At 41.0% G+C, this 23,742-nt stretch overlaps 1 protein-coding gene across 1 annotated transcript in view; it reads left to right on the forward strand.

The window, feature by feature from the left end:
* GXYLT2 (glucoside xylosyltransferase 2) overlaps nucleotides 1-22,131 on the forward strand; it is a 98,215-nt gene extending 76,084 nt beyond the window's left edge. The window contains exons 6-7 of the mRNA XM_005669726.4: nucleotides 8,782-8,954; nucleotides 16,540-22,131. Of these exons, the coding sequence (XP_005669783.3) occupies nucleotides 8,782-8,954; nucleotides 16,540-16,722 (356 nt within the window). The 3' untranslated portion in view covers nucleotides 16,723-22,131. The remainder of the gene's footprint in view (nucleotides 1-8,781; nucleotides 8,955-16,539) is intronic.
* Nucleotides 22,132-23,742: the final 1,611 nt, after the last annotated feature.

A 23,742-nucleotide genomic window follows, 5' to 3' on the forward strand; every position in this document is an offset into this window, starting at 1 on the left:
TAATAGACTGACTCAGGAGGAGACAGCTGAAGCCCATGAGGGCATGCGGGGAGCTCATCTCCCAGGACGTTTCTTGGCAAGTGAGCCAAAGCAGCTTCTTCAGAGGATGGCAGGCTGAACTCACATCTTTACAGGTGAATTTGAATCAAGAGCAAAGTTCTTAGGGTAAAATTTGTGGGGTTTTTTTTGTTTTTTTTTTGTTTTTTTTGGTGTTTTTTGTCTTTGTAAGACCACACCCATGGAAGTTCCTGGGCTAGGAGGCAAATTTGAGCTGCAGCTGCTGGCCTGCATCACAGCCACAGCACCATGGGATCTGAGCCCTGTCTGCGGCCTACACCACAGCTTACGACAGTGCTGGATCCTTAACCCACTGAGCAATGCCAGGAATTGAACCTGCATCCTCATGGATACTAATCAGGCTCCTAACCCACTGAACCACAGGTTCTTAACCCACTGAACCACAATGGGAACTCAAGGAAGCATAAATTTGACAAGGGCTAAAAGAGAACCCTGTGTAGAAAGATGTGCTTGGATTTGTGCATGTTGGTGGCCCAGGTGCCAGCCCCATGAGCACATGAATCAGATCACACCAGGCCTTAGGAGAACTAGTTCTGGGCCAGTGTTCAGGACCAAAGCTGATTTCTTCATCTGTCAAGAGGCTGATTTCTTCTCTCCATGCCCATCTGACTCCATTCCACCTCTCAAGCAGTCTACTCTGTTTGCACATGGCCCAACCCTGAGTCAATACAACCTTATAAGTCCATACTAATGGTAATGGATTTGCTATGTTTCCTAATTCAAATTCTTAAAGAAAAAAGAGAGAGATTGGCCTGGCATGGCCTATGAATTGATTGTCAGCCCTGCTATGAACCAATTTGCTTCATATAGGAAGACCACCCTGGATCTGATAATCAGGGGCCAGAGGAACAAACCATGTGGCATTTTCCTCTCTCAAACATGACCACCTAGGTCTGACCCTTCTTCAGGAGAAATTTTTAGAAAAGTGGGCTGTGGGTAGGGAAGGAAGGGAAACCAGCCCAGTAGAGATGACAAGGTAGGGCATCCAGCCTGAGTAGAAGCAGTTGGATTCCAACCACAAAAAGAGAAGACCTGAAAGGCCCATGGAATGTACATAGATTGCCCATGAATGGGATCCTGGGGAGTCAGGAGGGTTTGCTGGGGCCACAGGGAGCAGAACACAGAGTCACATGGAACAGGCCCCTTCGGTGGGCCCGTCAGGCTGCCTTCTCATCCTGCCTGGGTTGCTGGAGCTCTGTGCTTCAGCGTGCAGTGTACTTACTCCACCCAAAACACCCAGCAGCTGGCAGTTATGAGTGTGTTTTGGGGTGGACAGGCCCAATTATTTTGTTTTAGGACCATCCTGGAAAACCGGTCACAGATCATTGTTTTGGGAGCCTAGCAAGTTCATGAGCTCTGACACAATGCACAAGAATGAAGATTGTAGGGTCCTTGTGGGAAGAGGTCACGCTACTTTGTCTTCATAGAGTGATTCCATTGCGAGGTTTGATACCTTAAATGGAGTTAGTCTTTAGAAATGTTGACTGGTTGGATGAATGGACTTAAGAGAAGGTCATGAGAGATGGAAGGAAATGGAAGAGAAAGAGCACATCCAGGAAAGCAAGAGGAAAGGATTGTGGGGAGAGAAAGGAGAGGAAGAAAGGAGCAAAATACAGATGGTAGAGGAAGGTATAAACTTTCATTCTTCTGTTCATTCAGCAGATATCTTTTGAGCACCAACTAGGAACCAGCCACAGGGTTAGTGTCGGGGATAGGCAGCAAACAGGAGTCACTTTCTACTTTCCTGAAACCTATCTTTTATTGGGAAAGGTGGACTTTCAAAGAGTTGCAATGAGTTGTTCAAAATCACAAATTGAGGAATTCCCATTGTGGCTCAATGGTTTAAGGATCCAACCTTGTTTCTGTGAGGATGGCAAATCGATCCCTGTTCTCACTTACTGGGTTAAGGATCCAGAGTTACAGCAAGCTGTCTCGTAGGTCCCAGATGTGGCTCAGATCCAGTGTTGCCATGGCTGTGACCTAGGTCACAGCTATAGCTCTGATTTGACCCCTGGCCAGGAACTTCCATATGCTGCAGGTGTGGCTGTAGAAAAAAAAGTCGCAAATTGTGATCAATGCTATGAAAAGACAGATGCAGGTTTGAAGAGAACTGTTTTCAAGGCTGGGAGAGAGGGTTGCTTTTTTAGATTATGATTCAGAAATGTCTTCTTAGAGGAATGAATTGTCCTTTTCTGGAACAAGGTGCATTTGGGAAGAAGGAAGAAGAGGCTGGGAAAGCTCCATTCCAGAATGAGACATAAACAAACAAAATGCTATGAATCATGCAAACAGCCTCTGTTCTTTTGACAGAGTGTAGAGAGTAAATAGCAAACCTATTTCACCACGAAGTTAAAATGATCAGGCATAAGCTACTCCATCATCTTAGAGACCCCAAGAGTAGGAAATGATAGGAAATGTAAGGGCCAATCAATTCATATAGTACTTTGCAAGTAGTTAGGAGACTCTGGAAATAAATAAATGTAGGCTCCTGAAGCTATCACTTAGGGATTTCAGTGTCATGAATAATCAATTAATGAGCTGCTTTATCCATGTAAAATCAAGAGGAAAAATAGCAAAGACCCAGGGTCTGAAGAGAGGTCAGCTTGAAAAAAATGTTTTTAATAAATTGCCATGGTTTGAGGCTTTGGGGATTTGGAATTTAAAAACCATTCACTGTATTATTTCCTCAGCAGTAGAAGAAAATAACCTGCACATTTCACCATGCTGTCATTTTTAAACATTAGATTTTGACAGCCATGATAATCTTGCTTAAACTAGATTCGTTTTGGAGTAGTTATTGATCATGTGCCAAGTAGCCATCATTAATTCACGCTACGTGTTCATTGGCTGGCCTACAGCGGTTTCCATCTTCACCCCACCCCAGGATGCTGGGTAGCCCCTCTCCTCCTCCTTCCCCTGTTAACAACGTGGAGATTTCGTACTGTAACCCACGTAAAATGTATCTGTGAATAAAATGGCACATCTGCTATTTTTACCTGTGCGCTTTTTTTTTTTTTGGCCACAGCAACAGCATATGGAAATTCAGAGCCAGAGATCAAACCCATGCCACATCAGTGACAATGCTGGATACTTAACCTGTCACACCACCAGGGAGCTCCTCACCTGTGCACTCTTGATTGCCCTTTCTTTTAGTAATGGCACCCAGTTTTCTTGGGGGGAATTCCTCTTCCCCCACTGCATATAGTCTCAGAGTCCTGCCTGCCCCTGACTCGCACTGAACCAGTCAGACTACCTCCTGGGGACCTGAGTCTGGGAATCCAAGACAGAAAGTAGGCGAGGCTCGTTCATCCTGGCAGCAATGCCAAGACACTGGTTAATTAGTCCCCACACTTAGGCCCCAGGCACTGTCCCACTTGCTGCCCCATTTCAGCTTTCCCTCAGATTTTATGAAATGCCTCCTCTCTTTCCAAAGAAGAAGAAAAAAAAAATTCTTTTGCCTCACAAGTTAGAATCAAAATTGGTAACTTGCAACCAAAAATAGATTTACATTTCTTTTTTTTTTAGTTTCAATATCTGTTGGGTTTTTTTTTAATTGACATGTAATTGATTTACAATATCCTGTTAGTTTCAGGTGTACACAGTGATTCAGTTATATATATATATATATATTCTAGATTATTTTCCTTTATAGATAATTATGAAATATTGAGTATAATTCCCTATGCTATATAGTAGGTCCTTGTTGGTTATCTATTTTATATGTAGTAGAGTGTGTGTGTGTGTGTGTGTGTGTGTGTGTGTGTGTTTTAATCCCAACCTCCTGATTTCTCTCTCCCTAGATTTATATTTTTTGAATATTTTAGGTCAAAGCAATTTATTTGTGTGACAAATTTCCTACTTTTAACTGCTTTGAAGAAATTGAATTTAGCCCAGAAAAATTAAATGGCTTATCTTTTCTGAAACACACTCTGATTTCCAAACTCTTCACCGTGAGCAGGTCATTTTCTTCTCCTCGAATGCTCTTCCAAGGCTTCTATTTTTAAGTATCAGGATCCTAGCCTCACTATAGAAGTCTAAGTTTAAATAAATCTTTATTGATATGCCTTCCTTTCTATGAACTCTAATAAAACGTGTTCATTTTGATGACACTCTGTGCTATTTCCCTTATAAGTTTACAAGTAAAACTCCTCAAGGGCAGAAGCAGTGCCTTATCCCCCAGTGACACCAACGCCTTGCATTGTGGTGAACAAATACTTGTTTCAGTTATATTCTCAATGTATTTTGTGTTTCTTCCTCTCGAAAATTCAGAAGAGGAGGTAAACATGTGAATTGAATTTTGTTTGGGACTAAACCTCACACGTGGCTTTTAGGACATCTGCAAACCCCTAAACTTGTAAGCAAATATTCTTCTCATATTTTTTCAGAGACACAGTCTAAAGCTTTCGTTAGAGTCTCAGATCTGTGAGTCATAAAAAGGTTCAGAATGACTGGCCACTGCAGGTCTAAAGGCAATTGCAGTAAAACATTTACTACTGACATACTATACATCAGGAACTATGCTAGGCTTGTTCCATTTAAGTTCTCTTGTTTTATCCTTCTAGCAGCCTAATGCAATAGTTGTTGTTACAGCAAAAACAATGATAATAGTAATGATTACAGCTTACCTTTACTCTGTGCCTTCTATTACCAAGCACTGTTTCAAGTACTTGAATATATGAGCTCATTTTATATTTCCCCAAATGCTAATGGACAAGTGACATTTAAAGTCTTCCCCCTTTTACAGATGATGAAACTGAGGCCCAGAAAATCTATGCAATTTGCTTGAATCCATGCAACTAATGGCAGAGTTCTATGTTCAAACCCAGTAGACTGACTCCAGAGGTTACTCTCTCTGCCACTCTGCTATTCAGTCACAGCTAACACATGATAAACCTGGATCTCAAACCCAGATCATTTAGCTTCTCTTTATTGGTTCTAAACTGAGGTCAAATTGTTCAGTAACTCACTGGTTTTAGAGCTAGAAGGTTGAAGCCAACTTTGAAGCTACATCTCATTCCCAAGTTTTTTTTTTTTTATTAGAGTGTTATAGTTGATTTACAGTCTTGTGTGGTTTCTGCTGGGTCAGCATAGTGACCCAGTCATACACATATATACACTCTTTGTCTCATATTACCTTCCATGATATTCTACCTCAAGAGACTGGATATAGTTCCCTGTACAATACAGTAGGACCTCATTGCTTATCCATTCTAAATTGTAATGGTTTGTATCTGCCAACCCTAAACTCCCTGTCCATCCCACTTCCTCTCCCCTCCCTCCTGGTAACCACAAGTCTGTTCTCTATGTCTATGAGTCTGTTTCTATTTTGTGGATAGGATCATTTGTGCCATATTTTAGATTCCATATGTAATTAACATCATATGGTATTTGTCTTTCTCTTTCTGACTTCACTTAGTTTAAGAATCTCTAGCTGCATCCATGTTGCTGCAAATAGCATTATTTCATTCTTTTTTATGGCTGAGTAGTATTCCATAATATATATGTATCACATCTTCTTAGTCCCAAGCCTTTCTGTTTCATCTTCTGCCTTAGAGTGATGCCCTCACTGGGCTTACTCCTCTAAGAAGAGTGCAAAGAGAGGACAGTTTTCCTTTGGTGGTGAGATCTCTTCAGGAAGAGATAAAAAACCTTCATCACCAATCTTAAACACCATGAAGGCAGGATCTGTACACAGAGTAGACACTAGATAAATATTTGTTGATTCCATCAATCACTGTGTATACAAAAACAGAGATGGAGTCTAGGGCAATTCTTTCAGCAGAGAACATTATCAGGTACCTAATGATTCTCAAATGCATAATGCCAGGCAGGCATTAGAAAGGCATGAAGTGACTCACTGTGTTTAAAAAAGGCAGCTCTTCCAAAAAACAAACGCTAGAGAGGGTAGGGCAAAAAAGCAACCCTCCTACACTGTTGGTGGCACAACCACTATGGAAAACAGTCTGGAGGTTCCTCAGAAAATTGAATGTAGAACTATCACGTGATCCAGTAATCACACTCTTGGGCACACTCTTGGGCGTCTATCTGGATAAGATTACAATTCAAAAAGGTACATGCACCCCTGTGTTCATTACAGCACTATTCACAATGGCCAAGACTTGGAAACCACCTAAATGTCAATTCACAAATGAATGGATTAAGAAGATGAGCTACGTATGTTCAATGGAGTACTACTCAGCCATAAAAAAGAATGAAATAATGCTATTTGCAGCAACTTGTATATAACTAGAGATTCTCTTATTAGATGAAGTAAGTCAGAAAGAAAAAGCCAGATACCATATGGTATCACTTACATATACAATCTAAAATATGGCACAAATGAGTCCTATCTACAAAACAGAAACAGATCATAGACATGGAGAACAGACTTGTGGCTGCGGGTGGGAGGAAGTGAGATGGACAGGAAGTTTAGGGTTAATCTAAACTATTACATTTAGAATGGAAAAGCAATGAGGTCCTATATAGCAAAGAGAACTATATTCAGTCTCTTGGGATAGAACATCATGGAAGATAATATGAGAAAAAGAGTATATATATATGTGTATGACTGGGGCATTATGCTGTACAGCAAAAATTGACTCAACATTGTAAATCAACTACACTTTAAAAATTAAAAAAACAAATTTAAGAAGCAGCTGTTGGGCTGAGGTCAGGCCACAGTTCAGAAGCACATGAGCACGTTTAGATATTTTAACTCCTGTTATCCTCACATCCACCCTCTGCACTGAAATGTAAAAAAATCACACAGCAAATACAGTGGCTGGGATTCACATCTTCATAGTATGACTCCGGGATGAGCAGGACGCCCTCCTGGCTATGGATTATGTAAGTGCTAGCGTGAAGGTGAATGCAAGTAAGAGAAACCTCATGGTGGAATGGGGTTGTCCTGAAGAAAGGACAATCTTGTAGTGTGTTGCAAACAGTTAGGAATTAGAGGGTGCCTGAATGTCACAGTAGTGTGTAAGTTCACACCATCTGCCAGAAGGGAGGTGTAGTGTTGTCTTGATCCTTTGCTTTCCAGCTTGAAGCTTTCTGTAAATAACCCCCGAGCCCTCGACCTTTCCATGAGAAGGAGATGCCATCTACCCAACCAAAATGCGTGTCTTTATATTGCCTTTCTGACAGGGGTAATTGATTTGATCTAATCCTGTGCTTTCACATGGGGGCGTTGCTCATGATCAGTGACACATATTTGCAAAGAGCTCTGGTTCATCCTCCTCTAGACCTGGCCCTTTAAAAGGCATCTGGAAGGAGGAGCCAGGAAACTCAGGGGTTATGAACTTACTGTTAATTTTATATTCCTAGTCACCAAGAGGAGATTTACCAAGTCCAACAGGGTCAGAGCAGAGTTTCTCGACCTTGGCACTACTACTGTTGTGGGGGTGTGCTATTCACTGAAGGATGTTTCCTGATCCCTGGTCTCTACCCACACTGGATGCCAGTAGCACCCTCCTTATGTATGATAAGCAATGTCTCCCTTCAAACACTGCCAAGTGGTCCCAGAAGACTGGGGTTGCATCATCCTTGTCTAAGAACCGCAGGATTAGAGATGTAAATACACACAAGTATGCATGTGCACATGCTCACCCACTGTGTATATTTTCACACTGTTACCTTGATTTGGGGACTTTTTTTGGTTTTGCTTTTCTTTATTTTAGGTCACACCCTTAGCATGTGGAAGTTCCTGGTTCAGAAATCAAACCCAGACCACAATGTTGACTGGAGCCATAGTATTGACAACACCAGATCCGTAACCCTCTGAGCCACCAGGGAACTCCTTGTTTTGCTTTTCTGTTGTTTTTTTCCCCCTTCACTATTGTAATATTTTGTTTGTTGTTTTTTTCTTTTGTTTTTGTTGTTGTTTTTTGTTTTTGTCTTTTTGTATTTTTGATGGCCACACCCACAGCATATGGAGGTTCCCAGGCTAGGGTCTAATTGGAGCTGTCGCTGCTGGCCTATGCCACAGCCACAGCAATGCCAGATCCAAGCCGTGTCTATAACCTACACCACAGCAATGCCGAATCCTTAATCCACTGAGTGAGGCCAGGGATTGAACCTGCAAATGGTTCCTAGTCGGATTCTTTTCCACTGCACCAGGACAAGAACTCCTGTTGGTTGGTTGGTTTTTAATCCAAAAAGGAAACTTTGCTTCAACCTTGACTCTAAAATTCATTGCACAGAACTTCTCCAAAGAGTTGTTTATAACTGTTAGCACTGCTGGCCACCACTATGTGCTTGATATTCTCACATACATTTTATAAGCGCTTTTAAAAAACTGAATCATCAAAGTAAGAGGGAGATCCTATTATGTTCCTCTTGCAGGTGCGGAAACTGAAGCACAGGGCAGTTAAGTCACTGCGCCTTGATTGCACTGTTTTTAAGTGGCAGAGTTGGGATTCTGACTCCAATTGTCTGCTGCCCTTGTTTGCCTTCTTGTCCAAGATGCTCTACTGCCCTCTTCTTTGGGGCGAAACTTCCAACCGCACTAACGGGTGCCCCCTCAATGCCTGACCTCAGAATATTGACAAAGGTGGTGAAATTTGGGATATGAGTCACGATCGCACTCTCATGCTTTGAAATACCATGTGGTATGCAGTTGATGGAAACACTGATTTCATCCTTGGTGCTGACTGTGCACATGTCTTTCTCTTGTCCCCACGCACCGCCCCCCCGCCCTCCCAGAGTGTCTCTACGTGTTCCCCTGCCAGTGGAACTACCGTCCTGATCACTGCATGTATGGGAGCAACTGCAGAGAGGCTGAGCAGGAAGGTGTGTCTGTCCTGCATGGTAACCGAGGCGTCTACCATGACGAGAAGCAGCCGACTTTCAAAGCACTCTATGAAGCAATCCGGGATGTAAGTGTCTTCTCACACCAGTTCAGCAGAAAGTGTCTATCATGAGAAGCTGTGCCGGTGCTTTGGTCACTGTCCATTTGAAAGCCAAAAATATTCCCCAGAAGCTTTGAGTTCTACCAGTTGTCCCCCACCTCAGGCACTCTGTGTCACTCTTTTCACTACCACCTCATACTCTACTTTGTCCGCTCTTGACTTAATATTTCCAAGGAAGTCACCATTTTCCCCCCAAATGAGTTCACTAAAGAAGGAAATTTCATGTCAGAAAAAAAAAAAAAACCCACCTGTGCCAGTTGTCATAATAAAGGGTCATAAGTTAGGGTATAAATTCTACAATACACATAAAACGATATTCTTCAGCTCAAGCTAAGTGTGTTTCCTGGTTGCCAGCTCCACCCTGCCAAACACACAGGTGTTGGGATGGTCAGTTAGGACAAGGAGCCAAACCAAAGTAACCATCAGGTCTGTTTCTGGAGTGTAACAGTACAAGTGAGAGGCAAGCCAAGTACTAGCTCCCAGTGGTCCATTTTTATGGGCCAAAGGATGCTGGGCAGGGTCAAGTGGCCGCAACACAGAGGCAGGAATATCTCCTGAACAAAAACTTCTGCATCTTTACAGACCCATGAACCAGGGGGAAGAGGGAGAAGGAGGAAGATGGAAGGAGGAGAAAGGTATAACCCCCCTTCCAAAGGAGACCTCAAAATAGAAGTGCCTAGGACCAGGATGCAGATACGGGGTGGAGGGTCTGAGTCCTTGACTGCAGCTCCCTCAAGAAAACTATTATAGCTCAGTGCCTGGGCACCAAATCTGTATTGGGGAGGGCAGCTTCTCCTCCCCTCTCCCCACTCCAGACCTGCCAGGAAACCTTGCAGTTACTTCTGGTTAAGGATAAAGATGCAATTTGGTCTGGAACTGAGGCCCCCTTTTACTACCTTGAAGAGATTGGTTAGTGGGAAATAAGGAAAAGTTAAAGCCCTCTGTGAACCGTTATCTTGCAGTGAATGGGAAGATTGAAAGGACCTGGCTTTGTGGTCCACCACCTAGTACTATGCCAAGTACTGCCCCATAGGACTGCATTCCTCACTTTGGGAAACTGTGCTTTCCAAATGGCCTGTCACCTTGAGATGGCAGAGGGAGGACCAGCAACAGCTACTTTCAGAGATTTTCCTCTTGAAACAGTCATTCCAAAACATAGAGTATAGGAGTCAGCCAACTTGGGCCAAATCTGGCCTGTTTTGCAAGATCTGTAGGCTAAGAATAGTTTCTTTCTTTTTTTTTTTTTTTTTTTTTGTCTTTTCTAGGGCCACACCTGCAGCATTGGAGGTTCCCAGGCTAGGGGTCTAATCAGAGCTCTAGGCACCAGGCTACACCAGAGTCACAGCAACGCCAGATCCAAGCCGTGTTTGAGACCTACACCACAACTCCCAGCAACGCTGGATCCTTGACCCACTGAGCAAGGCCAGGGATTGAACCTGCAACCTCATGGTTCCTAGTTGGAACTCTTATTATTATTATTATTATCATTATTGTATTTTTAGAGTGGCACCCGCTGCATATGGAGGTTCCCAGGCTAGGGGGTCCAATCGGAACTCTATCTCCCAGCCTACATGCCACAGCCACAGCAATGCCAGGTCTGAGCCGTGTCTGAGACCTACACCGCCGCTCACAGCAATGCTGGATCCTTAACCCACTGAGCAAGGCCAGGGATCGAATCCACAACCTCATAGTTCCTGGTTGTATTCGTCTCCTATGAGCCACGATGGCAACTCAAAACAGTTTCTTAAATAGTTGGATAAAAATGAAAAGAAGAATGTTTCATAATAAAAGGAAGTTTTCTGACTTTCAGCTTTCACCATTCCTAAGTACAGTCTTATCGGGACACAGCTACAATTGTTCCTGTATATGTTGTCCATGGCCACTTTTGTGCTTCAACGGCAGAGATGAGTGACTGTGACAGACTGTGTGACTAACAAAGACTGAAATATTTACAATTAAGCCCTTTACAGAAAAAGTTTGCCAACCCCTGACCTAGAACATGCGTATTTTATTAAGAGTGTTTTTTCTTGAACCCTTATGATTCATGAGCAGGCTTTGTCAGGAGTGAGGGGGGGCTGAGTCCTGCAGCATAGTAACACAATTTTTTTTTTTTTTACAGCCACACCTGCGGCATATGAAGGTTCCCAGGCTATGGGGCAAATCGAAGCTGCAGCTGCTGGCCTGCGTCACAGCCACAGCAATGCAGGGTCCAGGCTGTATCTGTGACCCACAGCACAGCTTGTGGCAACACCAGATCCTTAACCCACTGAACAGGGCCAAGGATAGAACCCATATCCTCACATAGAGAACGTGGGTCCTTAACCCACTGAGCCACAAAGGGAACTTCTCGTAATACATTTTGCTAAAGAAAATCCCAGTGAATTGTCTTCTTTGCCGGGGTAGAGTTTCAAGTGCCTGTAAGCTAACACCTCTTTCTTCCCCTAAGTTTCCTCCTATTGGTTCTCAAAGGCCAGGTGATTTAATTACACAGAAAATCTGTTCTGTACTTACTAATTCTATCACAGATATTCAAATGCTGGCCCCAGGAACAAACCCCTCTAGGAGTACCTGTGGAAGTTAAGTAAGTATGCAGACATGGACATCAGAACCACAGTCCAGGTTGCTCTGTGATCTGTCAGCCTGACCTGGGATTGAGCAACTCTGGTTCTTGAGTTACAATCCATCTTGTTTGTTTTCTGGGTGGATCAGAAAGACAGCCAAAAAACGGTTTCATAAATTATCCTGCCTAATACACTCACTGACTTTCCTCAGTTGGTCCTAAAAAACGATTTTCATTCAAGCATGTCAGTCAGAAGCATCACTAACCCCATCCTGAAATGTGAGTACGTATAGACAGACTGTATCATGAAAGTTGTATTTCCCCACTCACCACTGGGCACCATAGTGTAGTGGGGTCAGGACTTGCCATGGGGCGTTGACAGACCTGGGTTCAGGTTCCAATTTTGTCACTTTCTGGTGAATAGTCATTAACTCTGTGTTCTTGCCTTACTGAGCTTTTTCCTCATGTGTGAAATGAGATACTGATATTATCTACTTCATAAAAAGCTTTGTGAGAATTCAAGAAAATGATGGTTTTTACACTTTTTTTTTTCCGCCTTGCCTCTCTCTCTTTCTCTCTCTCTCTCTCTTTTTTTTTTTTTTTTTTTTTTTTTTTTTTTTTTTTTTGCTTTTTTTAGGGCCACACCTGCATCATGTGGAAGTTCCCAAGCTAAGGGTCAAATTGAGCTGCAGCTGCCAGCCACAGCCACAGCAATACTGGATCCCATCCCACTGAGTAAGGCCAGGGATCAAACCTGTGTTCTCATGGATTCTAGTCGGATTCGTTTCTGGCACGCCACAACAGGAACTCTGGTTTTTACACTTTTAAGTACAACTTGCCTAACAGAGTTGTGCTCAGTAATTAGTAGAAGTTGTTTGGATGGTAACAGTTTCACAGTTTTTCCTCTACCTTGTCCACATTTTCTCACTTGCTCTCTCTCTATTTTTTTCTCTCTTTCTTTCACTAATATATGTCTTTCTTCCTTTGTCTCTCTGAAAATAATTCCTCTTCTCCCTCTTCCTTCTTTCCTTCCCTTCTCATTTCTCCCTTTCTCTTTCCTCCTCCCCCCCCTTTCACACACACACACACACACACACACTCTCTAACCTTGTATGTATGATTCTGTAAAGGAAAGTCATCTACCAGGCAGACATTCTGTCAGTAAATCTTTCAGTAATCATCTCAGGAGAAGCTATTTTTTCTTTTTCTTTTTCTTTTTTTTTTTTTTTTTTGAGCCGCACCGTGGCATATGGTGGTTTCCAGGCTTGGGGTCGAATCATAGCTGTAGCTGCTGGCCTACACCACAGCCACAGCAATGTGGTATCCAAATCGCTCTGCAACCTACACCACAGCTCGAGGCAATGCCAGACCTTTACCCACCGAGCAAGGCCAGGGAGTGAACCCGAGTCCTTATGGATACTAGTCAGGTTCGTTAACCACTAAGCCACGATGGTAAGTCCGAGGAAATCCTCTTTTATGCAGGAACAATTTTTGGTTCTTGGAACTCAGAAGTCAGCAAAACTGAAAAAGCGCAGTCCTCATGAAGGGTGTATTCTGGGTGGAGAAAGCTAGACAGCACTCACATAATCCAAGAACCAAGTAAAGTCCTATTAGCTAGTGAAGGCATGAAGGGAACCAGGGCAGGTGACAGGCCGAGTCCCAGCCAGAGACCAATATTCACAAGCTCAGGTTAGGGATGCCTCTGCCAGCCTGAGCCTTGATCCCTGGAGGCAGCTCCCCGGGGAAACCTCGGGGGAGAGCCTGCTAAGTGGAAGAAATAACCCAGGAAAAGTCCCTGAGGCAGCAATAAGCTGTGTGCCCAAGACAGAGGAGAGGGCCCCTGTGACCAGAAGGACCAGAAAAGGGGAGAGAAGAGGAGATGCAGTGGAGAGGGCCAGGTCACACTGAACCTTGGGGACAAGAGTTGGAATCTTTTTTTTCCCTCTTTTTTTTTATTTTTTATTTTTTTAAAAATTTTTTCTTTCTTTTTCCTTTTACGGCTGCATCTGCAGCATATGGAAATTCCCAGGCTAGGAGTCAAATCAGAGCTACAGCTGCTGGTCTATGCCATATCCACAGCAATGCTGGATCTAAACCACATCTGTGACCTACGCTGCAGCTTTTGGCAATGCCAGATCCTTTACCCATTGAGCAAAGCCAGGGATTGAACCCTCATTCTCATGGAGACTGTGACGGGTCCTTAACCCACTGAACCACAGTGGGAACTCCTGGAGTCTTATTCTAATTGCTCTGGGAAGCCCCTGGAGGAAAATGATATGGTCTGATTTATGCTTTAAAAATAGGTCCTTGGTAACTTGGCGGCAGGGGTGCAAGAGTAAAAGCACAAAGACTGTTTATGAGATTCATTGCAACCATCCAGGTGAGAGATGGGACTAGCATGCACTTGTGTGCTCTCGGAAAGATGGGAGGAAATGCCATACTCAGGATATGTTGTATAAGGCAAGAATTAAGAATGACTCCAGGAGTTCCCGTTGTGACTGAGTGGTAATGAACCGACTAGTATCCATGAGGAAATGGGTTCAGTCCCTGGCCTTGCTCATTGGTGTTGACATGAGCTGTGGTGTATGTTGCAGACACAGCTGCAGCTCCCATTTGACCAGTAGCCTGGGTCAGCCCTAAAAGGGAAAAAAAAAAAAAAAAAAATGACTCCAAGGTTTTGACCTAGTCTATTCCTGTCACTGGGGATATAGTAGTGAAAAGAAGCTTATCATTGGTCTCAACTGTACTATGAAACAAAGTGTCCCAAACATGGTCTCGGACAGAACCTTTTCTGCATTACATAATGTATAGTCTCCTTCTGGGAAGAAATTTACATTTCTGATAAACATGCTTAAGCAGTATTTCTGATGAACTTTAAATGGATTAAGAGTTCTGGAAAACTAAGCTTAAAGATGGCAAGATTTGAAGATACAAAAGAAAATAGAAAAAAACTTAAATGGAATTTTCAAATTTCAAATAAAAAAGAAAAGTTCAAAATCTAAAGAAGTGCAGAAGTATTTAGATTGAAAGGGACGACTGATTTCCTGACACAATAAAAAAGAGAAAAATATTGATTTTTAAGAAACTTTTGCCTTCAACTAGTTACGGACCAGCTAGACACAATGAGTTATGACAGCAGGGCAAAAACGCAATATTTATTTTATAAAAGAGTTTTAAAAATGAATATATAGACTTATTATACAATAAATCACAGTAATATTTAAGCAAAAAAAAAAGTTCTAGAAAACTAGACACTCACCCACTATGCTGTCAAGCAGTAGTATACTGACTTTTCGTCATTCTTATTTTCCTTTTTTTTTTCTCTAGTCTTACTGTTTAAAATATCTTTGCCAACAATGAATCCTTGACTTGACCTACTCTAGCCCTTTTCCCTTTCAACAGAACTGTGATAGTTTCAACCGAACTTTGATTCATGCTTATAACTAGGTGATCTGAAAGATTTATTTTGGAAAATACACACACACTCCATAGGAAAACAAAGTGATTTTTTTGCCTCTTTTTTTTTTTGGAGATGGGGGGCCATACCTGTGGCATGTGGAGGTTCCTAGGCCAGGGGTAGAATCAAAGCTACAGCTGCCGGCCTACATCACAGGCATGGCAACACCAGATCCTTAACCCACTGAGCAAGGTCAGGGATTAAACCCGAAACCTCACGGTTCCTAGTCAGATTTATTTCTGCTGCGCCACAACGGAAACCCCCCAAGGTAATTTTTTTAAAAAGCTGAGAAACTAATTTTTCTGAAAGCTGACAAAAGCTAATTTTTTTAAAAAGTCTGACAAACTACCTCAATGAGACGATCAGGTTAATATCAACAGTGGTAAGTATCTTGATAGTAAGTAGTATCAAGATGGAATGTGTAGGATGTGATAGGAATGGCAATTTATCTCTGTGATTATCTTCCTCCTAGAAACTCGTAATCCCAGTCTGTAATTTTTAAAAAAAGCTCATTATTAATTGGGAAAAAAACCAACCACCAATATTCGGCACCTGAACTATTAAAGTACAGTAATGATATGTTTTACTAGTAGTGTTAAACTCTAGACTTCGTGACATTACCATCATTTCTTCTTTAAGATTGCTACAAAGGGCAAAAAGTATGAAGAATTCAGTGTTTTACTGTCAGATTTTCAAGTATCTATATGAGTCTTGCTTCTACTCCTTCTATATATACTCATGCTATATGTAGAATATCCTGTCCTGGGAGATAATACTTTTACTCTTATATTTTAAGAGCTTTTAAAACTCAACTGAATTATCTTTTTTTTTTTTTTTTTTTTTTTAATTTTAAAAAGGAAAGAAACTGAGGTACCAAAAGGGTAAGTGACTAACTGGGGTTGCATAGGATTGAATCAGTGTTTGAACCTCAGCACTCAGAGGTCATTTCTGCTTTAAGAACTTACCAACCTGGAGTTTCCATGTCACTCAGTGGGTTCAGTATTAGGCATTGTCACTGTACTGGCTTGAGTCACTCTTGATGTGCAGGTGACTGAACTTCTGTATGCCCTGGGTGTGGCATGCAGGCCTGAACTTCTGCATGCCCTGGGTGTGGCAAACAAAAACAAAAACAACATACCAGAGTTCCCATCGTGGCTCAGTGAGTTAAGAACCTAACATAGTGTCCGTGAGGATTCAGTGTTCGATTCCTGCCTTGATCAATGGGTTAAGGATCCCACGTTGCTGCAAGCTGTGGTGTAGGTTGCAGATGTAACTTAAATTCAGCGTTGGCTGTGGCTATGACTGTGGTGTAGACTGGTAGCTGCAACTCCAATTTAACCCCTAGCCTGGGAACTTCCATATGCTATAGGTGTGGCCCTAAAAAGAAAAACAAAAACAAAAACAAAACAACTTGTGCCTGCATGTTTGCTGTAATTCCCTGTCATTTCTCAGTAAAAGTTATTTGCATTTTAATTGGTGTTTCAGTAACTAAAAATAAACTTTCTCTTTTTTCTTTTTTTTATATCATCTTTCAGTTTCCTTTTCAAGACAATCTCTTTCAATCCATGTATTACCCTCTTCAGCTGAAGTTTTTGGAGACTGTGCACACTTTGTGTGGACGAATCCCACAAGTCTTTCTGAAGCAAATTGAGAAAACCATGAAGAGGGCTTATGAGAAACATGTCATCATCCGTGTGGGCCCCAACCAGATGCACTGAGTAATTCACATTGTTGCAAGTCAATTAGGCATCTCACCAAGGAGGAAATACTCACCTTCAAGCTGCCTGGGTCTCTTTTACATGAATATTTCATGGTGCTCTATGAAAGTTAACTTTAAAAAGCCTTGTTAAATGTTGCTGAATTAGTTGCCCCTGAAAGGAAATGTTTTAATTTTTTTTTCTCAAATGCTATTTATCTCTTTGTCTTTTTTTTTTTTTTTTAATGACATTGTTGCTCTTTAACATTGTTGCAGCAGGTTAAGCTAGCTGTGAAAAGGAACTCTTGTGAGCCTTCCAGTTTCTAAATGTCTGACATAATGTCAGTGGCATCTGACGTGGCATATTTCATCCAGCACTTTCTGTGCAGTTGGTTCCCCCAACCCTTGTTGTCGTTTTGGGGGTTTGTGTGTGTTACCCCCTTTCCTTGTTATAAAAGTAATACATGATGGTTGTAAAACAAACACATTTTTAAAACTTATAAGGAATATATAGGTCAGTGGACCAGAATCAAGGTGAGATTAGTTATAATCCTGTTCAACCAGGGGAAATGATTGTTTTTTTAGTGTAGTCCCTTCTAGCCTTCTTCTCCCTGCCTCTATATTTATCTGCTGGTTGTCTTCTCCAGCGTAATACATATCTAAAACAGGTAGCCTAAGTAAACGTCAGTCCCTGTTCTGAGAATTTTATGTCAGAGATAAGAAATATAGACAAAATGATTTTATTTACAGCACTTTCTTTAAAATCTGGGAGAACCACATTTTAGTTAATTGGGCAGTGGTAAAGGATGAAGCATATTGGGGGAGGGGGTTTAAGAAAAATTTGTTTAGATTTTCCAAGTCATAAGAAATAACTAGGAGTTCCTGTTGTGGCTCAGTGGTTAACAAACCCAGCTAGTATCCATGAGAACACAGGTTCGATCCTTGGCCTTGCTCAGTGGGTTAAGGATCTGGTGTTGCCATGGGCTGTGGGGTAGGTTGCAGACTTGGCTTGGATCTGGTATTGCTGTGGCTGTGGCGTAGGAATGCAGCTACAGCTCTGATTCGACCCCTAGCTTGGGAATTTCCATATGCTGTGAATGTGGCGCTAAAAAGACAAAAGACAAAAAAAGAAAGAAAAGAAAAGGAAAAAAAGAAATGGCTATTCAGCCACAGCTTCTGAAATTCAGTAATTGTGTTAAACCTAAAGAGGTCTGTTTAGCAAAGAGATGTGATAATGCAAATTTTTTTTTTTTTTTTTTTTTGTCTTTTTGCTATCTCTTGGACCGCTCCCACAGCACATGGAGGTTCCCAGGCTAGGGGTCCAATCGGAGCTGTAGCCACCAGCCTATGCCAGAGCCACAGCAACGCAGGATCCGAGCCTCATCTGTGACCTACACCACAGCTCACAGCAACGCCAGATCGTTAACCCACTGAGCAAGGGCAGGGGTCAAACCTGCAACCTCATGGTTCCTAGTTGGATGCGTTAACCACTGCGCCATGACGGGAACTCCTGATAATGTGATTTTATGTTTACCAACAAACAAAAATAATTTACCTCTTTTACCTCTTTGTGGCCTTCTCTCTTTAAACTCTTGAAAAATAGGTGGAAATTAAAGGCCAACTTGGAAAATCATGTGTATAAATCCATAGTTCAGCAGATTCCATTGGCAAGAAAATTCAACTTCCTACCAGCCTTCAAAAATTCTCTCAAATGTTTTTTTCTTCTCTAGGGTTATCTGGCTGTTAGCCAAGGAAAAAGGCAGGTCTTATCACCTAGCTACAGTAGAGGAAGTTCTATATTCTTTCCCCAAAGGGATCTAAGTTAAGCTCTAGTTGCTCATGTAGCTACTCTTAGCATAAGGGCATTTTGCATAAGGCTTGATTTATCTCAGAAAACTTTTGCATAAATGATCTTGATGTTTGCAACAGCCAAGTGAACTTAGTAGGGGCCTGTATTATCTCCACAAGGCAAATAAAAAAATTGTAACACAAAGAAATAAATATATCCAATATAATTACTGTTTTTTAAGGCATACAGATGTGTACAAGATGCATCTTGTTTTACAGAGAAATTTTTGGAAACAAAAATATTAAATACTTTTCATCGTATATAGACAGTGATCTGAAAGTACAAAATGAGTTTTTTTAATTTTGGTATTGCAAATGTGGTATCCTATATATTTGAATCTGGTAGGATATCAGATTCTATAGCAGCAAAAGATGTCTTACTTTGCAAAAATATTCGAAAACCTCAGCACTACCAAAAAATACGTAAATGTCAATCAATATTAATATGTAGCACCATTATGGTAGTAACAAATTTAAACCTAAAATGGTTGAGTAATAACCCATACTTTCCTTTTGATACGTTGGGTGGTCTGTGGTTTGTTATTTTTGTTAAGGGAAATTACCATTATGATGTGAAACTCATCTTTGCTGTTGTATTTTGTTTCCTTATTTCACCACTAAAGGTGACATCACTCATTATTTTATATCTAATGCATGTGGGAGAATTTCTGGATGGGCTTTTGGATGGGGAAAATGCATCCTATACACCCATAAAAAGAGTTTTGATGGAAGAGCCAGGATATAAGATGATTCCCTGACTTCCATTCAAGTTTTCTTTCTACTTGTTCAACATGGCTAGTAAACCCCACACATGTCACTCAGATCTCCTGGTGGCTCACAGACCTAAAGAAGTTCCTTTCCTGCTTTCGCAAGTCCTGCCAAAAAAAATCTGCTTGTAAAGACTTGAAATACAACAGTGCCTTTTCTGACAGCCTTGTTTACCCATAACTCTCAACTATTGGTTCTGGGCCTCAAGATGCACAATACAATTTCCAGCAAAGGTCAGTGATAAAACTCTAAAACATTCTAGAATAGTGCATTATGAGCATGTGAAAACTTAGAACTTGGTATGGCTTTCTGCATTGTAATTCCTTTGCTGTAACCTGAAAGGTTAGGTGAGTTTGGTAGAAAATTTAGAAAAAAATCTCATCTTCCAATCCCCACTGCAAACATGCTCATTGTTTTCTGTAGTTAGGATGTTACCACGAGGGAGTATTTTCTCTGCCTTGGTTAATTTTCAAAAAACTACTACATTAGCACCTTTGAAATATGATGACCACAAATTTAAATTCAGTGGACTCCTAAAACATTCAGTCTGTGGTCTAAAGTTTGCCAAAGGTTGTGTTGCCCCATGTGGCACATTGAATCTGTATGGGTTGAGCCTGGGTCTGGGTTTCTGCTGTCCTCCTATCTCTTGTCCTGTCTTCTTCTTGTTTCCTTTAAAATTTTGTTTAATGCTTGACTACAGAGTTCTATTGGAGAATGAAAGAACACTTTTTTTTTTTTAATTTCCTTTTTTAGGGCCACACCTGTAGCATATGGAAGTTTCCAGGCCAGGAGTCGAATCAGAGCTGCAGCTACGGGCCTATCCAAGCCACATCTGAGACCTACAAAACAGCTCATGGCAATGCTGGATTCTTAACCCACTGAGCAAAGCCAGGGATTGAAACTCCTTCCTCCCACTGAGCCACAATGGGAACTCTGAAAGAATACTTTCTAATAGCAAAATATGGTAATATTTTTGTGTGCATGACAATCGAGACTGGCAATAGCATGGTCACTCAGAACGCTGACCATATTTGTCACGCTGAGTTTTCTCCCCAATATAAATCTCTGAAATTGTGACTTACATTGGAAATTCCAATTTTTGAACAATTAACTGGCTAAAGAATCTTAAGTTGTCCTTCAACTTCCAAAATGACAATTTAGGGTATATTGCTCCAAGCTTAATTATGTATTTGAAATGTCTGTCATATTCAGTGCCTCCATTGCAAATTATTGTGACTTCTACTGAATTTATTGTTGAAATAGATATGTATACAGACTCATAGAGGTTGGTGAGTATTTATTTCATTGGAATTTATGGCAAGTAAATCATAAAAAACCTTATTCACAGTCACAAAATAGTGATCCAATAATGGAATAATCCCTGCAACCCACCCTAAAGACAGCACAGCATTCATACAGATTCAGGATTAGGTATAAATATTGTATGATACTTATACAAAAAAAGATAAATTTCATGTGTAGGATAAACCAAAAACATGATTTCATGACTGAACTCAGAAATACATTGAATTTAGGAGTTCCCGTCGTGGCGCAGTGGTTAACTTTTTTGAGGTTGCGGATTCGGTCCCTGCCCTTGCTCAGTGGGTTAACCAGCATTGCCGTGAGCTATGATGTAGGTTGCAGACTCGGCTTGGATCCTGCGTTGCTGTGACTCTGGCGTAGGCCGGTGGCTACAGCTCCGATTCAACCCCTAGCCTGGGAACCTCCATATGCCTCGGGAGCAGCCCAAAGAAATAGCAAAAAGACCAAAAAAAAAAAAAAAAAAAAAAAAAAACTATAAAAAAAAAGAAAAGAAAAGAAATACATTGAATTTAGAAATACGTATCATGTTGTGGGAGTACAAATCATTATGTCTTCATTTATTAGTATGGTAAACAAGTTTCCTTATGTTTTTCTGCATGTTGCCTACATTTTTATCTTCATTATTCTTTTCTTTTTTTACCCGCACCTACAGCATGTGAAAGTACCTGGGCCAATGATCAAACCTGAGCCACAGCAGCAACCCCAGGCCACTGCAGTGACAACATCAGATCTTTAACCCACTGCACCACCAGGGAACTCTTCTTCTTCATCTTTTTTTGTTTTTGCCTTTCATTTCCTGTCTTTGATGTTAGCTTCCCAGGGGCACCAAGGTGCTTGGAATCAGTGCCAGAGCCATGACACCTGGGATCCCTGTGCCGGCAGATTGAGTTCTGATCCTAAGGTCAAATCTTTATGATGAGAAATTTCCAAAATTAAAAAAAAAAAATCACACAACATGTACACACACACACACACACCACAAGCCTTTTTAAAAAATACTCAGCGTTTGTTGTGCATTGTTTGTTGTGCTTTGTTTGTTGAAGGATCATAGTGACCCCTTGGGTGAAATCATTTCACAGTTGCCATGTTGGTTTTTAAAACTGGCAAACAGAGAAAGTTTTACAGGTCAAAACTGGAAATACTCTCTTGAGCTTTAAGATAAAGTGCTTATGTTTGTATCACCACGTGCATGAATATGTAAGAATCAGATGTAATTTCTGCTTCATCAGTTTTACATGTTTGTGTTGTCACTGAAAAGTGCACCTGTTGTTTATAACTCCCAAGGAGAACCTGAACGCATTTTTATGATGGAAAACTTTTATTTTTTAGTGATTCTTTTCTTTGGGAAGAAGTGAGCAAAAGAAAGAACACTAAAGAAAAAGAATTATTACAGCAAATTAAAAAGAACATGGTATTATGACTTAATTACTATCTTGTCTTTTTAAATGCCATCTCCTCTTTTACTTTTTTTAATTAAAAGTTTTTTTTTTAATTCCTGTCTTTTGCTGTTATTTTAGGAGTGTGCTTATTTTATGATTTCAAGTTTAAGATTTTATAATATTAAATAGTAATATTTAAGTCCTTCTGGCTGCTAAAGAGATAGTTGATTTAGCAAGTAGCTTAGCTTATTATTTTATTTTATTTTTTTGCTTTTTTTTTGGGGGGGGCTGCACCCATAGTGTATGAAGATTCCCAGGCTAGGGGTCTAATCGGAGCTACAGCTGCCAGCCACAGCCACAGCAACGCAGGATCCGAGCCGTGTCTGCAACCTACACCACAGCTCATGGCAACGCCAGGTCCTTGACCCACTGAGCAAGGCCAGGGATCGAACCCGCAACCTCATGGTTCCTAGTCGGATTCGTTTCTGCTGCTCGTGACGGGAATTCCAACTTTTTAAAAAAATCATTAAAAATCTTCTTTGTTTATAAAAATACTGTACTATGAATTATGTTATTTGGTAAGTTCTCATTGTGGCTCAGCATGTTAAGGACCTGATGTTTTCTTTGTGAGGATGTGGGTTTGATCCCTGGCCTTGCTCAGTGAGTTAAGTATCCAGAATTGCTGCAAGCTGCAGAATAGGTCACAGATATGGCTGGGATCCTTGGTTGCCATGGCTGTGGTATAGACCTGCATCTGCAGCTCCAATTCAACCCCTGGCCTAAGAACTTCCATATGCCACAGGAGTGGCTGCATAAACAAGCAAACAAACAATGTTATTTGGTTTCAAAGGTATTTGGTGTTTGAGATACAATGAAGAAAATTTGGAAGATATGAAATCAGTTCTCACCTTCCTTTTTATTTAGCAAAATCGAGCTGGACTTGTTATCTAATAACATCAAAAAAAATAACGTACCAAGTATTTTCAGTCTTTATAAGGGTTTTTTCCCCCCAATCCCAAGACTCTTTTTAAAATCAGCAGAAGGTACTCAGTTCATCTACTGAATTTTCCCTATGTTTTAAAACATTTAAAATGCTAAGGTATTTGGATATGGATTTCTGGAATAACTGGGAGCCCACCTCAAATTATTACGTAAGATAGAAAATTCATCTACTATATTTAGACAGCATTTAAATCCTAGTTCTGCTGTTTTCTGACTGCGTATGACCCAGATGACCTTTTTGAGCATCTTTGCCCTTCAGACTTCCCATTTGTAAACACAAGGCCAACAATCCCTCATAGACTATGGAGAAATAAACACAAAAATATGAAATTTTTGAAATACTAAAAATTCCTTGTTTGTGGCCCTTGTTACCTCTACTAAATTAATGACTAATGGGTTTTTAAAGAGTATCAGATTGAAAAAAATGTCACTTTTACTTATTAGTCTGCCATGGTATCAGATGTTTACCTGTCAGAGTGTCCACATGTGGAAGTTCTGCCCTCCTTGTCTTTTTAGGGAAACATTTGTGGAAAAATTTGAGCATCTCTGGCTTCCATAGTTTTACCATTCCCAAAGCAATCCTGTTTCTGGTTGGTTCCTACCATGCCCTTTAGCTCTTAAATAGCTCAGCAGTAGTCCTCTGTCCTTCATCATGATCTCATAATGTTCCCCTTTCGCTTCCTTCACTCTTCCATAAATCAGCAAATGTCACCACCTTATCC

The sequence above is a fragment of the Sus scrofa genome, chromosome 13 (assembly GCF_054392235.1).
Source record: "Sus scrofa isolate SSC_HxYL_T2T_F1_AM1 chromosome 13, Sscrofa_HxYL_maternal_Yorkshire_Landrace_v2.0, whole genome shotgun sequence".
Lineage (NCBI taxonomy): Eukaryota > Metazoa > Chordata > Mammalia > Artiodactyla > Suidae > Sus > Sus scrofa.